At 41.2% G+C, this 14,489-nt stretch overlaps 1 protein-coding gene across 6 annotated transcripts in view; it reads right to left on the bottom strand.

The window, feature by feature from the left end:
- Positions 1-14,489, bottom strand: part of LOC131127917 (transducin-like enhancer protein 1) — a 55,579-nt gene that overhangs the window by 24,996 nt on the left and 16,094 nt on the right. For 3 of the 6 annotated variants that reach the window (XM_078789469.1, XM_078789470.1, XM_058070270.2), the window contains exons 1-4: positions 9,798-10,273; positions 7,877-7,977; positions 5,663-5,726; positions 3,203-3,247 (exon numbers count right to left, since the gene is read on the bottom strand). In XM_078789469.1, the coding sequence (XP_078645595.1) occupies positions 3,203-3,247; positions 5,663-5,726; positions 7,877-7,977; positions 9,798-9,821 (234 nt within the window). In that variant the 5' untranslated portion in view covers positions 9,822-10,273. Of the gene's footprint in view, positions 1-3,202; positions 3,248-5,662; positions 5,727-7,876; positions 7,978-9,797; positions 10,275-14,489 lie in introns of those variants that run through there. The other 3 variants (XM_078789471.1, XM_058070268.2, XM_078789472.1) reach the window with 3 other exon arrangements.

Here is a 14,489-nt window from a genome sequence, read left to right as displayed (position 1 = left end):
AAAGCCACATCTATCTATACGTATATCTGTATATCCAGTGTCTAATAAACATACTTGGGATCAAAATGTGATCAAATTGTGTTTACCTTTTACTGCGAATGCCCTATTGACTATTCTGTTGGATTATAGCGCCGCATGTAGACACGCAATTGGAATATTCCTTTCCATTTTTACCATTGCTTTCGGAAAGGTCATTCAAAAAGAGAAAAACTCATGTAAACGTGGCTTATGAGGACATCTCGCGATCCCCTTAGACTTGACCATATGTGACCATTCCTGCAAGAACAGTCCAAATGTGTCAATGAACAAACACTGGAATTCTGCATTGGGTATACATGGACCCAAATATTCCAATTCTATTCAGGTTATTTGCTCAAACGGAAAAAATCTAACCTTTGTATACACCTCATTCCGAAAGAAAAGTGCCAATCCGAATGAATATATAATGGGATTCCCAGGGTTGGAATTCTGCATTGGGAACATAAACAACATCCCTTCGGCACCATGAAAACAAGCAAGCTCACGATCTGTTGACCTTGCTGGCATGCCGTAAATCGGTCTTACAGCTAATTGCCATGTCTTATATACTCAGGAGGAACTAAATTTAGCCATCGATCTATACCTGTGCACGTCTATTCTCAGAATCCCGTGCTCCACGGGGGCTCTATAAGTAGCCCAGGTATCAAGGCTCCTCCTGATTAGGCCGTCTGAGAATAGTCTGACCAAAAGACTGATCAGGTCTTCTTAACTTAATGAGGATGAAAACAACCGGGTTACCTGCATGGCTAAAGTTGGCCGGCGGGAGATATATAAAATACAGGACTCGACAATAACGATGTACCGATGGCCCCGGGGGGCAAGTTAAAACAAATTCGGGCAAGTAAATCCAATCAGTGATATTCCCATCGGGCAAGTGAACTTTGGCATTCCATACTGTGAAGAGTTTTTTTTAAGCGGTTCTTGTTGGGTGTTGGTAAAAAACACGGACTGCGTAATTCCGGTGGTAATTTGCAGACCAAATCTTGCAAATCTTGAAATGGACCAATCAGAATCGTTTATTTATTTAGAACGCGGTCGCCGTTTTACCCACACTCGTTTTTGTTCGCGATCAACCAATCAGCGATGGTTTGACTAGGGAAAACATCTATCATGGCGTCCCTGCCAACATGGTCTTATTCTTCAATAACTTCTGAAGGAAAACACCAAAAAGTGATGAACCGGTGCCTTTTATTAGCGGCAGCCAATCAAATGACTGCACAGATGAGTGAATCACATTGCTGTGAAAATTTGAATCGGTCACAATGAAAACACCATCGATTAGATCCAATACCAAAGTGCTGATTTTTGCACAAGCTACAAAATCTAGCGCTTCCATTTCTCTGTGTATTTTTCTCACCTTTTGCTTCACAAATTATTGTTTTTACCATTGAGTATTTTTTTCTGGATTAAAAACACTTTACTTATTCAATAATGTTTCATTGTGGTGCACAACTTATAAATATCACTAAATATTACTACGACTACGATGTGTAAGGTACAGTAAACCTCGGATATATCGGACTCGGATATATCAGAAATTCGCTCACAATGGACAGATAAAAAAGAACCAATTTTTCTGTAATGCATTTCCAATAAAAATTCATTGCATATATTGGATTTTTTTATAACGGATTTCGCCTATTTCGGACAAAATCTCCAGTCCCGTTCCAATTTCCCTCGCATATATCGGATGGCCGCAACGTGTCTTTCTCCTGGCTCCAGATTTAGGACAAATATAAAAGTGAGTGACGTCAATAATACTAGCACAGCAGTGAATGAGATCTTAACCTCACTATTGGAAATAACGTAGGCCTGACGGGCGTAACGGGGCTTAGCTTAATGCTCAGAGTCCAATAAAGTTCAATTCTCATTACCTTACGTCTCTTTTCATTGCCCAGTCCAGGTACATTGGAAACATAGTCAAGGAAGTGCCTTTTTATAACGGATAAAATCCGATTTACGCATGTACCGGATATAAATCCGATATATGCGTAAAACGGACATTTTCCGGTATACGCATATAACGGATTTCACTTATATCGGACAAAACCAGTGGGAACAATTGAATCCGATATATCCGAGGTTTACTGTATTGATATATGATATCATTATGGCAGTCTTTTCATTTTACATGGGGCAAGTTCGGGCAAGTAGTTCTCACCTTAAGTATTTTTTTGTTTTTAATGTAGAGCCCTGAAATACATAATGCGCTAACTAAAAACAGACATCCTGTTACACACACACACACATGTATAATTGGAGCAACACACACACACGTACACAGTAGGGGGTGGTTTGTTAGTCTGTAACCCCCCCACACACACACACCCCAACAAACCCACACACACCCCCGCCTACAGAAGCTTGTTGCTCCGACAACTGAAGCCTCAAGCTAATGACCTCCCCTGGAGTCGTGTGTGCATGTGTGTGTTTATACGTGTGTGTGTGTGTGTGTACAATAGGAAGAAATGCATCTCCCTCACAAAAGAGAAACAGGAGCTTCACATGGACATAAAATGAAAGCGGAGCCAAGAAGAAAGGAGGTTGCGGAGGGCGAGGGAGGAAGAAGGGGGGTTCCCATAATTATAAATGGGGAGTGAGAGAAGTCGGGGCATAAAACAGGAGAATGGCCCTTGAGGAGGAGGAGGAGATGAGAGGAAGGTGAGAGTCTTCAGCGGGACCAATCCGCCTCCAATTTCCTCCGCGCTGACTGATCGATAGCAGCGGTAATTACTGGTAAACGCTTTGTGCTTTTTTTTGGGGGGGGGGGCAAAGTTTACCCTCCTCGTGATTGGGATTTGTTTGTGTGTTTATTTGTCCTCCATGTTTTGACGTCCTTTTTTTTTTTTTTTTGGGCCACGTAATTGTGCATCTAGGTTCCCACGACGCTCGCAAAAAGTAGAACCTCGCCATCTCTAACACGGCCAATGATCGATCCCTCTGCCCTATCCCTCTAATGTAATAAAGCCGGGCCGCTCCCCCAGACAGCACCAATCAATCTACAGAGCCATTCATCCTGCCTCCAGGCTCAGCCGGCCGAGCCTAACTGGGGAAATGGAGACAGAGCTCCATCGATCATGGATAAACACTCATGTGCACACACACACACACACACATAAGGCAATAATAAAAAGACAAACAAACAAAAACACATCATCTTTACCTGTTTGTGCATCTCGATGTTGAGGCCATAAGACATCTCGTAGTACTGCAGAGAACACAAAGCACAAAGGTTAGATTATAAAGACTTCCATAAGCTAAAACATGATCATTATTTCTATTATAAAGGAAGAAATTTGACCATAACCAAGACTGTATGTACAGTTTAGTGTCCAAAATATTGTCATAGGTACCGTACGGTACGGTGCGATGCGGTGCGATTCCTAACGGGTCACATTGAACACACCACAGTACCATGATTTGAGGTATAAAAAGGCAACTAAACCAAACCTATTGTTGTCTTCTTTGCGTTACAGCGTCACTATTGTTATTCGGAAACAGGGCTATAAATCTAATAGCTAGCTAAGGTGTGGTTGATATTTGTCGGAATTATGACTTTTTAATGAATATTAAAATATAGCTCCAATGAACCGATATGATCCATAAGTGGGTTAAGCGTGTGCTGAAAAAATGGCGTAACCCACAACAAAGAACCATTGTTAACCACAATGGAAATGGGATCCAATCCAGACTCACACTACTTTGTTCATAGTGTAAACACTACCCCAAATAAGTCTGCTGTACTTTTTTTATTGTCAAACACAAACATTCTTAGAATTATTAATGGGATGCTGTTAACCACAATGGAAATGAGATCCAATCCAGACTCACACTACTTTGTTCATAGTGTAAACACTACCCCAAATATCTATCTATTGTCCAACATCAATAGACACAAACATATGGACAAATAAAACTCCATCACTAACATGATGGATTAGCATTTTAGCATTAGCGAATAACATGTAGCTGCTGCTGTCTCTCTGTGGATTCAATCCAGACTCACACCATTTTGTTCATGGTGAAACCCTACCCCAAATATGTCTGCTGTAATTTTTCTATTGTCAAACACAAACATTCATAGAATTATTAATGGGATGCTGTTAACCACAATGGAAATGGGATCCAATCCAGACTCACACTACTTTGTTCATAGTGTAAACACTACCCCAAATAAGTCTGCTGTAATTTTTGTTATTGTCAAACACAAACATTCATAGAATTATTAATGGGATGCTGTTAACCACAATGGAAATGAGATCCAATCCAGACTCACACTACTTTGTTCATAGTGTAAACACTACCCCAAATATCTATTGTCCAACATCAATAGACACAAACATATGGACAAATAAAACTCCATCACTAACATGATGGATTAGCATTTTAGCATTAGCGAATAACATGTAGCTGCTGCTGTCTCTCTGTGGATTCAATCCAGACTCACACCATTTTGTTCATGGTGAAACCCTACCCCAAATATGTCTGCTGTAATTTTTCTATTGTCAAACACAAACATTCATAGAATTATTAATGGGATGCTGTTAACCACAATGGAAATGGGATCCAATCCAGACTCACACTACTTTGTTCATAGTGTAAACACTACCCCAAATAAGTCTGCTGTAATTTTTGTTATTGTCAAACACAAACATTCATAGAATTATTAATGGGATGCTGTTAACCACAATGGAAATGAGATCCAATCCAGACTCACACTACTTTGTTCATAGTGTAAACACTACCCCAAATATCTATTGTCCAACATCAATAGACACAAACATATGGACAAATAAAACTCCATCACTAACATGATGGATTAGCATTTTAGCATTAGCGAATAACATGTAGCTGCTGCTGTCTCTCTGTGGATTCAATCCAGACTCACACCATTTTGTTCATGGTGAAACCCTACCCCAAATATGTCTGCTGTAATTTTTCTATTGTCAAACACAAACATTCATAGAATTATTAATGGGATGCTGTTAACCACAATGGAAATGGGATCCAATCCAGACTCACACTACTTTGTTCATAGTGTAAACACTACCCCAAATAAGTCTGCTGTAATTTTTGTTATTGTCAAACACAAACATTCATAGAATTATTAATGGGATGCTGTTAACCACAATGGAAATCAGATCCAATCCAGACTCACACTACTTTGTTCATAGTATAAACACTACCCCAAATATCTATCTATTGTCCAACATCAATAGACACAAACATATTATTATTATTATTGTTATTATTATTATTATTATTAGCTTAATAAGACATCACGCATCCCTATTTTTAACCGAAAATTAGTAAAAAAAAACTGTCGACAGAAAACAAGACGTGCAAATATCGTTTATCGTCATCCAAACTATTTCAGCACAAAATGAACATGACAAATTTGATCATCATAATACTCATGTGGTGAAAACAGCACTTCAAAAACGTTGGTATTCACTTCCCCCTTCTTTTAACACGCACAAAAAGAGAATCATGGCTTGCGGCGTCAGCTGACAGTTCAGAACACAGACAGGGTCTGATGAGGACACGCCATCTTTCTCAAGGGCACTTACATGTTTGACAACCTAAAAAAATAAAAAATAAGTAAAGTGTAAATGGATCTCACCATGACATAGTGTCTCTGCATCTCCGTCTTTTCACTGGCCAGCTTCTCACACTCCAGCTTTAGACTGAAAAAAAAAAAAAATCAAACTTAGTTACGGTGCCAAGCACCTCAGGCTTCTCATGCGTACGTTTTTTATTGCCGTAATTGTCTATCAGTACATGTTTTTTTACAATTCACAATCCCTCTCTTTTGGATTAAAAGAAATCCTGACAAAAAAAACAAACCAGCAACTTGCGGATCCTCCGGCGGCTTCTACTTCTACAATAGATAATAATAAGACAACGTATAATCCTGCTTTTTCATTTAGTCTCTGATTAAAGCTTCCCGCAAGAGTGGAAAGAATGAATAGCCAAAATGGAGAACATGACTCTTCCTGTTGAACCGTGACAACCGCGGCGTGTTGGGCCCCTGCCGGCTGTTTGCGCAGTGTCACTCCTGCCTTCTGTCACGATATGTTTACACATCGCTGGATTTCACCTGTCGTACCGCCACCCGACAACAAATAAATACAATAATGCAAAAGAGTGGGGGGGGGGGATAACGAGTGATTTATGAGACGCAAACGCCACATTAGCTAGCTCTCCGTGGATTCAATCCAGACTCACACCATTTTGTTCATGGTGAAACCCTACCCCAAATACGGCTGCTTATTAATGGGATGCTGTTAACCACAATGGAAACGGGATCCAATCCAGACTCACACTACTTTGTTCATAGTATAAACACTACCCCAAATATCTATCTATTGTCCAACATCAATCGACACAAACATATTATTATTATTATTATGTGGACCAAAGTGTGCATCCAATCCAGACTCAGACCATTTTGTACGAGCTCCAAACACTGCCCCCAAATAAAACTCACTTAACATGATGACAGCTTAAAGTTTGTAACTACATGATGTGGATTAGCATTTTAGCATTAGCTAGCTCTCCGTGGATTCAATCCAGATTCACACCATTTTGTTCATGGTGAAACCCTACCCCAAATAAGGTTGAACACAAACATTCATAGAATTATTAATGGGATGCTGTTAACCACAATGGAAATGGGATCCAATCCAGACTCACTAACTACATGATGTGGATTAGCATTTTAGCATTAGCTAGCTCTCCATGGATTCAATCCAGACTCTGACCATTTTGTACGAGCTCCAAACACTGCCCCCAAATCAAAGTGACTTAACATGATGACATCTTAGAGTTTGTAACTACATGATGTGGATTAGCATTTTAGCATTAGCTAGCTCTCCGTGGATTCAATCCAAACCCAGACCATTTTGTACAAGCTCAAAACACTGCCCCCAAATAAAACTGACTTAACATGATGACAGCTTAGAGTTTGTAACTACATGATGTGGATTAGCATTTTAGCATTAGCTAGCTCTCCGTGGATTCAATCCAGAATCACACCATTTTGTTCATGGTGAAACCCTACCCCAAATACGGCTGCTGTAATTTTTCTATTGTCGAACACAAACATTCATAGAATTATTAATGGGATTCTGTTAACCACAACGGAAATGGGATCCAATCCAGACTCAAACTACTTTGTTCATGGTGTAAACACTGCCCCAAATAAAGCCACATCTATCTATACGTATATATGTATATCTAGTGTCTAACAAACATACTGGGGATCAAAATGTGCATGGGATCCAGTCCAGACTCACACCAGTTTGTTTATGTTGTAAACACTAATCCAAATGTGCTTCCTGTTATCTATTAGACTATCCATCATCAAACACATAGCACACAAACAAATGATTATGATTATTAATAGGTGGATAACAATGTGCATGGGATCCAATCCAGACTCACACCATTTTGTTTCGAGTGTAAACAACACTTTTACATCTGTCACGATATGTTTACACATCGCTGGATTTCACCTGTCGTACCGCCACCCGACAATAAATAAATACAATAATGCAAAATAGGGGGAAAATACTGAGTGATTTATGAGACTCAAACGCTACTCATCACCGCTACTTGGACCTACCGCAGCGTGTAAAAAAAAAAAAAAAAACAAAAACCAAGCCGGATGCCTGAGTGTGCTGCTTTGCGTGCGCTTTTCTGAACCCGATCTCATGTTTATGGGTGAGTTTGAGGCCAGACTTTTTCTAAACAGGAGGAGGGTGGCTGCGGTTGCCTAGCATGTATACACTAGATTACAAAGGGACCATTAAAACACAACATGAGTATTATCCACCTGTGGTACTGGGCCTGCAGGAACTGAAACTCTTCCTTGATGCGGTCCAGGGACTCAGGAATGGTGAACTTAAAGGGCTGGCCCGGAGCCTGGTGGGGCGTCTGATGTAAACACAAACATGTTATTATTAAAAAGCATACAATGGACCGCAATTTGTTTCATCAACAAAATACATACATGGGTATAGATAGTACACAGTGCTATATATCATCTAACATAAACACACATGCAAATATATATATCTATTTCAAACATAATGAGGACCACAATCCAATCCGGACTCATACAATTCGGTTTACGGTGTAAACAAAAAAGCTTTATTAAACTGATTTTTGAACCAGCTTAAACATTTCCTTACATGTTGTGGATGAATGACATGGCTGTTGTTGTTGTTTTTTTATTAATGGATTCAATCCAGATTCACAACATTTTGTTTATGGTGTAAACACTACCCCAAATATCTATCTATTGTCCCACATCAATAGACACAAATATATTATTATTATTATTATTATTATTATTATTATTATTATGTGGACCACAGTGTGCCTCCAATCCACTACCCCCAAATAAAACATGATGAATTAGCATGTTAGCATTAGCGAATAACATGTAGCTGCTGCCGTCTCTCCGTGGATTCAATCCAGACTCACACCATTTTGTTCATTTTGTTTTCTATTGTCAAACACAAACATTCATAGAATTATTAATGGGATGTTATTAACCACAATGGAAATGAGATCCAATCCAGACTCACACTACTTTGTTCATAGTGTAAACACTACCCCAAATACGGCTGCTGTAATTTTTCTATTGTCGAACACAAACATTCATAGAATTATTAATAGGATGCTGTTAACCACAATGGAAATGGGATCCAATCTAGACTCACACTACTTTGTTCATAGTGTAAACACTAGCCCAAATATCTATTGTCCAACATCAATAGACACAAACATATTGTTATTATTATTATGTGGACCAAAGTGTGCATCCAATCCAGACTCAGACCATTTTGTACGAGCTCCAAACACTACCCCCAAATAAAACTCACTTAACATGATGACAGCTTAGAGTTTGTAACTACATGATGTGGATTAGCATTTTAGCATTAGCTAACTCTCCGTGGATTCAATCCAGACTCAGACCATTTTGCACGAGCTCCAAACACTACCCCCAAATCAAACTCACTTAACATGATGACAGCTTAGAGTTTGTAACTACATGATGTGGATTAGCATTTTAGCATTAGCTAGCTCTCCGTGGATTCAATCCAGACTCACACCATTTTGTTCATGGTGAAACCCTACCCCAAATACGCTGCTGAACACAACATTCATAGAATTATTAATGGGATGCTGTTAACCACAATGGAAATGGGATCCAATCCAGGCTCACACTACTTTGTTCATAGTGTAAACACTGCCCCAAATACAGCCACATCTATCTATACGTATATCTGTATATCCAGTGTCTGATAAACATACTTGGGATCAAAATGTGCATGGGATCCAGTCCAGACTCACACCAGTTTGTTTATGTTGTAAACACTAATCCAAATGTGCTTCCTGTTATCTATTAGACTATCCATCATCAAACACATAGCACACAAACAAATGATTATGATTATTAATAGGTGGATAACAATGTGCATGGGATCCAATCCAGACTCACACCATTTTGTTTCTAGTGTAAACAACACTTTTACATCCAAATGTATATATAGCTATTAATACAGGCATAATGTGGGACACAATGTGAATGGAATCCGATTCATATTCACATCATTGTATGTATAGTGTGAACAGTATAATCCAAACCCATTATCTAAATCGATGTATCTCAGGATGTTACAAGAAGGTGATGAACAGCAAAGCCATAAAGGGGTAAGGGGACAGGTCGAGGGGAGGGGGGGTCTTACCGGGTGTCGCCCCTGGGGGAACATTGTTATCTCCGGATAGGGGGGGTGCTCCCCACTTTCTAAGCACCAAAACTCGGTGTGAAGTACAGGGCTGCACCGGCTCACCAAGCCATCGGGAACAAATCAAACCCGCTACGGTGCTCCTCTTTGGGTCCTTTTCTTCCCTGCTCTCCCGTCGACGAAGAACCAGGTGAGGGTAGTCCTGTGTATATTCCGAGTGGGGGGAAAAAAGTAGACCCAAAGAAACGAATCCGCGCTGGGTTAATTGCGGCGAGGAGTCAACACTTGACTCGTGGAATTATTAATTTTGGTGTATATTCGCGTCCCCGTCCACTTTTACTGTAGAAAAAAAGGTAATATGTTGTTAGTTTGGCTAACAACTACTTCCACGGCGGCGGCTGAAGCGGACCAGCAGTAGTCCTCCGTCCGGCTGTAGTTCCCTTCAATGGCAACTTTCTCACGCGGTTTCACGCTCCAAGCTAACCGACTGCTGTAAGTACCGCCCACCGAAGCGACAAGCCAGCCAATCGCAAACGGCGCTCCACGTGGGTCTCATGCGGTGGGACTGCGTCGCTGACCAATCACCGCGGCGCACACTGCCCCGTGGCCGTTGACCTCGTTGTGCTTGTGGAGGAGAGCTGGCCAATTGGAGCGCTGCTACTTCGCAGACGAGCGAGCCAGCACGAGGAGAGGGAGAAGTAGAGGGAAGGGCAGGTCTGAGCTGTCAATCAAAGTAACGTGGCACAAGAAAGTAATCGGGCCAAACACACACATGCAAGCACACACACACACACACACAACAAATACTGGTTTTCTTTCTTTTAGTAGCTGCTGTTGTTCCTAACAAGTGTCATGACAAACCAACCCTCCCTTCTACCAACAGTCATGTGATAAAATTAGGACACCCCATGAAGCCGAGCCACTGTTATTTTGTAGATAAACAACTTTGATAAAAGCAACAAAAGTATTGAGATACTGCATACTGTTTCTCTTATTGTGCAAAAAAAATACGACAAACCAAATAAAAACCTACACAAGTAGATTTAATCTTTTCAACTCTAACCTAACCAGGGTTATTAATCATAGCAACAAAGGAGTTAACTCAAGGGATCAGTAAAGCGGCACATTGTCACAAGTCTAAAGAGTTGTTGCAAAAAAAAAAAAAAAGTAATTTATTGTATTTAATCCAAGGAATTTTACATTGCATATTTTTTCCAGAAAAATGCACAGATATTATATTCAATTATTAATTGAATTTAGTGACTTGCAGCTTAATTTACATCTCCAGCTAAATAAGGGTTATGTAACGTTTAGCATGACTAAACAGCACGTTAACTGAAAGGCATAAAGGGGATAAAATAGCGGGTGACAAACAACAGATGTGATAAAAGTGCACCGGGTCATGATTGGTGAGCTGGCTCGTAAAAAAAAAAAAAAAAAAAAAAGCCAGCCGTGTTCCACTTATCCCATCTAAGCACTCCATGTGGAAAAGCCCTCAGGGCCTACGCCGACTTGTGATTGGCTTGGAGGGCTCGACCCCTTCGCCCTTTCACCCGTTGCAGCGGCTGATCCAGTGCATATGAGAGACTCCTGACTGTGACCAGCCGTGACCTTTTTCTCACAGCTCTTACCGACACACACACACACAGGTGTTGTTCAGTGGGTGGCAGTGTTGGAGACTCGCGAGCGTCCATCTTTGATCCCATTTTTTGTCTCTCTGGGTGTTCCCTGAGCGGAACAACCTGGCGTTCTTAACATGACACCGTCACAAAAAAAAAAAAAAAAAAAAAAAAAAGCAGGGGTTTCAAACTTGCGGCCCGCGGGCCAAATGCGGCCCGCCAGACGCTACTTTGAGGCCCCCCACCTTGATACCCAAAGTTTAATGTTGAAATGACACACTTAAAGCTGTGTGCACACCGGACACAATTAACATGATTTTGCCCCCGCCCATACTGTTACCCTACCCTGTTGCCCCGCCCTGTTTTGCTTTGGATTAGCAATGAAGCTAAAGGCTTATGACTATGGGTACAAATAAATGCAGGAAAATGATTTGGAATCAAACGGAAAATACACGTCAAGATGAAGCATGTTGTTAAAGTTACGATGCTGCTCCCAGATGGAACTGAGTACGATGCTAACTCGCTAATTGGGTAAAATTATTAAGTTTCATTAATGTTCATGTTAAAGGTTAAATAACTCTAGTATTCAACGCTGATCACTAGGGGTCAGTAATGTTACTGTACTGTATTTAGTCTGATTAGTATATCTACTATTTTGAATCATAAGAGTGTAAAAGTGACTATAGGGTTGCTATTTGATGTCCAGAGGGCTCTAATCATGTTAAGCGGGTTTTCTATGATCCAACTATGAAAATTAATTCATTCATTTTCTACCGCTTATCCTCACAATGGTCACAAGGGGTGCTGGAGCCTATCCCAGCTGTCTTCAGGCGAGAGGCGGGGTACACCCTGGACTGGTGGCCAGCCAGCCAATCACAGGGCACATATAGACAAACAACCATTCACACTCACATTCATACCTATGGACAATTTGGAGTTGCTAATTAACCTAGCATGTTTTTGGAATGTGGGAGGAAAACCGGAGTACATGCAAACTCCACACAGAGATGGATGCGGGTGGAATCGAACTTGGGTCTCTTACCTGTGAGGTCTGTACCGTAACCACTCTCCGCCATGCCGCCACGTTTTACGGTTAACATCCAAAAATTTTAGCCAAAAATTTTGCCTCGGCTTGTGTTCACCTGCTTGTTTAGCATGCAAAATACCATGTCGTTTGTTTACGCCGCCATCTTGGGATATTTGCATACGATCATTCGCCATTTTAGAGCAACAGCATTTGTTTTGGTAAAAATGTAGGAGTCCTAGAAATTCATTCATACATTAATTAATTCATTGGAATAGTGCTGGAGCCTATCCCAGCTGTCATCGGGCGAGAGGCGGGGTACACCCTGGACTGGTGGCCAGCCAGCCAATCACAGGGCACGTATAGACAAACAACCATTCACACTCACATTCATACCTATGGACAATTTGGAGTTGCTAATTAACCTAGCATGTTTTTGGAATGTGGGCGGAAACCGGAGTACCCGGAAAAAAACCCACGCATGCACGGGGGGAACATGCAAACTCCACACAGAGGGTGGAATTGAACCCTGGTCTCATAGCTGTGAGGTGTGTGTGCTAACCACTCAACCGCCGTGCAACCGAGCGCAACTTTGGTACTTCTGTTAAAATAGCCTGAACGATGCTTTACACTCAGATTGCATTATTAGTATATTAAATTTTGGGTGTATTCATTTTTTTCTAGTGCTTTTCAAACGAGGCTTTTCTAACCGTCACACCCGACACAATTACCGCAAGATGCTGTGTTATGTACAAAAGGTAAAAGATGTATCGACTGTGTTATGGCAGCAATTTGGCGGGATCCCTCGGCCATTTTTCCTCATACACACTCTATATTTGACTCATGCTGAAACTCGAGGCAGATGGCGCCCCCGGTGTGTGATTGAAAGGTCAGATTTGTTCATATTGAGAAATATCTTAAAACAAACATTCACTTATGCTTTTACCCCAGTGGAGAAACTCACACTGAACTTTTGCACGTGTATTCCCAAGGAATTGCGGTTGCCAGAGCCGTAACTGTAGCATAAGGATTCCATGATAATAATAATAATAATATTATTACAACACATTATCTTATTTGCCATCTCATATTGGCATCCAGCTGAGTGCGAGGCATGTAACATGACCTTGTGTGGGGTGGCGGTGGCGGTGGCGGGGGGGGGGTGGAGAAAGAAAATGGAGGAAAATCGGAATCACAAGGTCTGTGTGGTAGCGACATAATGTAGCTAAGGATATTAGAGTGTCTCTTTCAGGTCAGCTTGGCAGCACATTTAGTTAAATCGCTCTCTGGTCTGAGAGGTAAGTACAATACGATTAAGATTAGAGGATTAAGACTTCAAGGTAACCATTAATGGCTTACAGAGTGAGAGAATAGAAACCCTTTTAAGGGGAAGCGTCCACTGCCAGGCTGGACATGTGATTCGGATCGGACAGAGCAAACTCACACTCGGCCACTTGGGTGCACTTTACACCGGAGGTTTTGTTTTGGTTAGGTTAGGTTGGGGGCTCTGATTCAGGGCAGGGACAAACAACCATTCACACTCACATTCATACCTATGGACAATTTGGAGTCGCTAATTAACATAGCATGTTTTTTTTGGAATGTGGGAGGAAACCGGAGTACCCGGAGGAGAACATGCAAACTCCACACAGAGATGGCCGAGAGTGGAATTGAACTCGGGTCTCCGAGCTGTGAGGTCTATACACTAACCACTCAAACACAGTGCAGCCAAATTTGTGCATAGAACACCATAAAAATGCTCAGAGTCAAAAAATGTAGCATTATTATTATTTTGCATGCACCGAGGGTGGAATCAAACTTGGGTCTCCTAGCTGTGAGGTCTGCGCTCTAACCACTCGACCGTCGTTCCGCCAAAAAGAAGTTGTTTTACATCAAAATAACCATTCATTAATTAAGTCTATCCCAGCCGACTTCAGGCAAGAGGCGGGGTACACCCTGGACTGGTGGCCAGCCAATCACAGGGCACATATAGACAAACAACCATTCACACTCACATTCATAACTATGGACAATTTGGAGTCGCTAATT

The sequence above is a fragment of the Doryrhamphus excisus genome, linkage group LG3, assembly GCF_037039965.1.
Source record: "Doryrhamphus excisus strain RoL-2023G ecotype Guam linkage group LG3, RoL_Dexc_Guam_v1.1, whole genome shotgun sequence".
Taxonomy (NCBI): Eukaryota; Metazoa; Chordata; class Actinopteri; order Syngnathiformes; family Syngnathidae; genus Doryrhamphus; species Doryrhamphus excisus.
The sequence above is the reverse complement of the archived record's forward strand: the minus strand, read 5'-3'. Positions and strand labels throughout refer to the sequence as shown.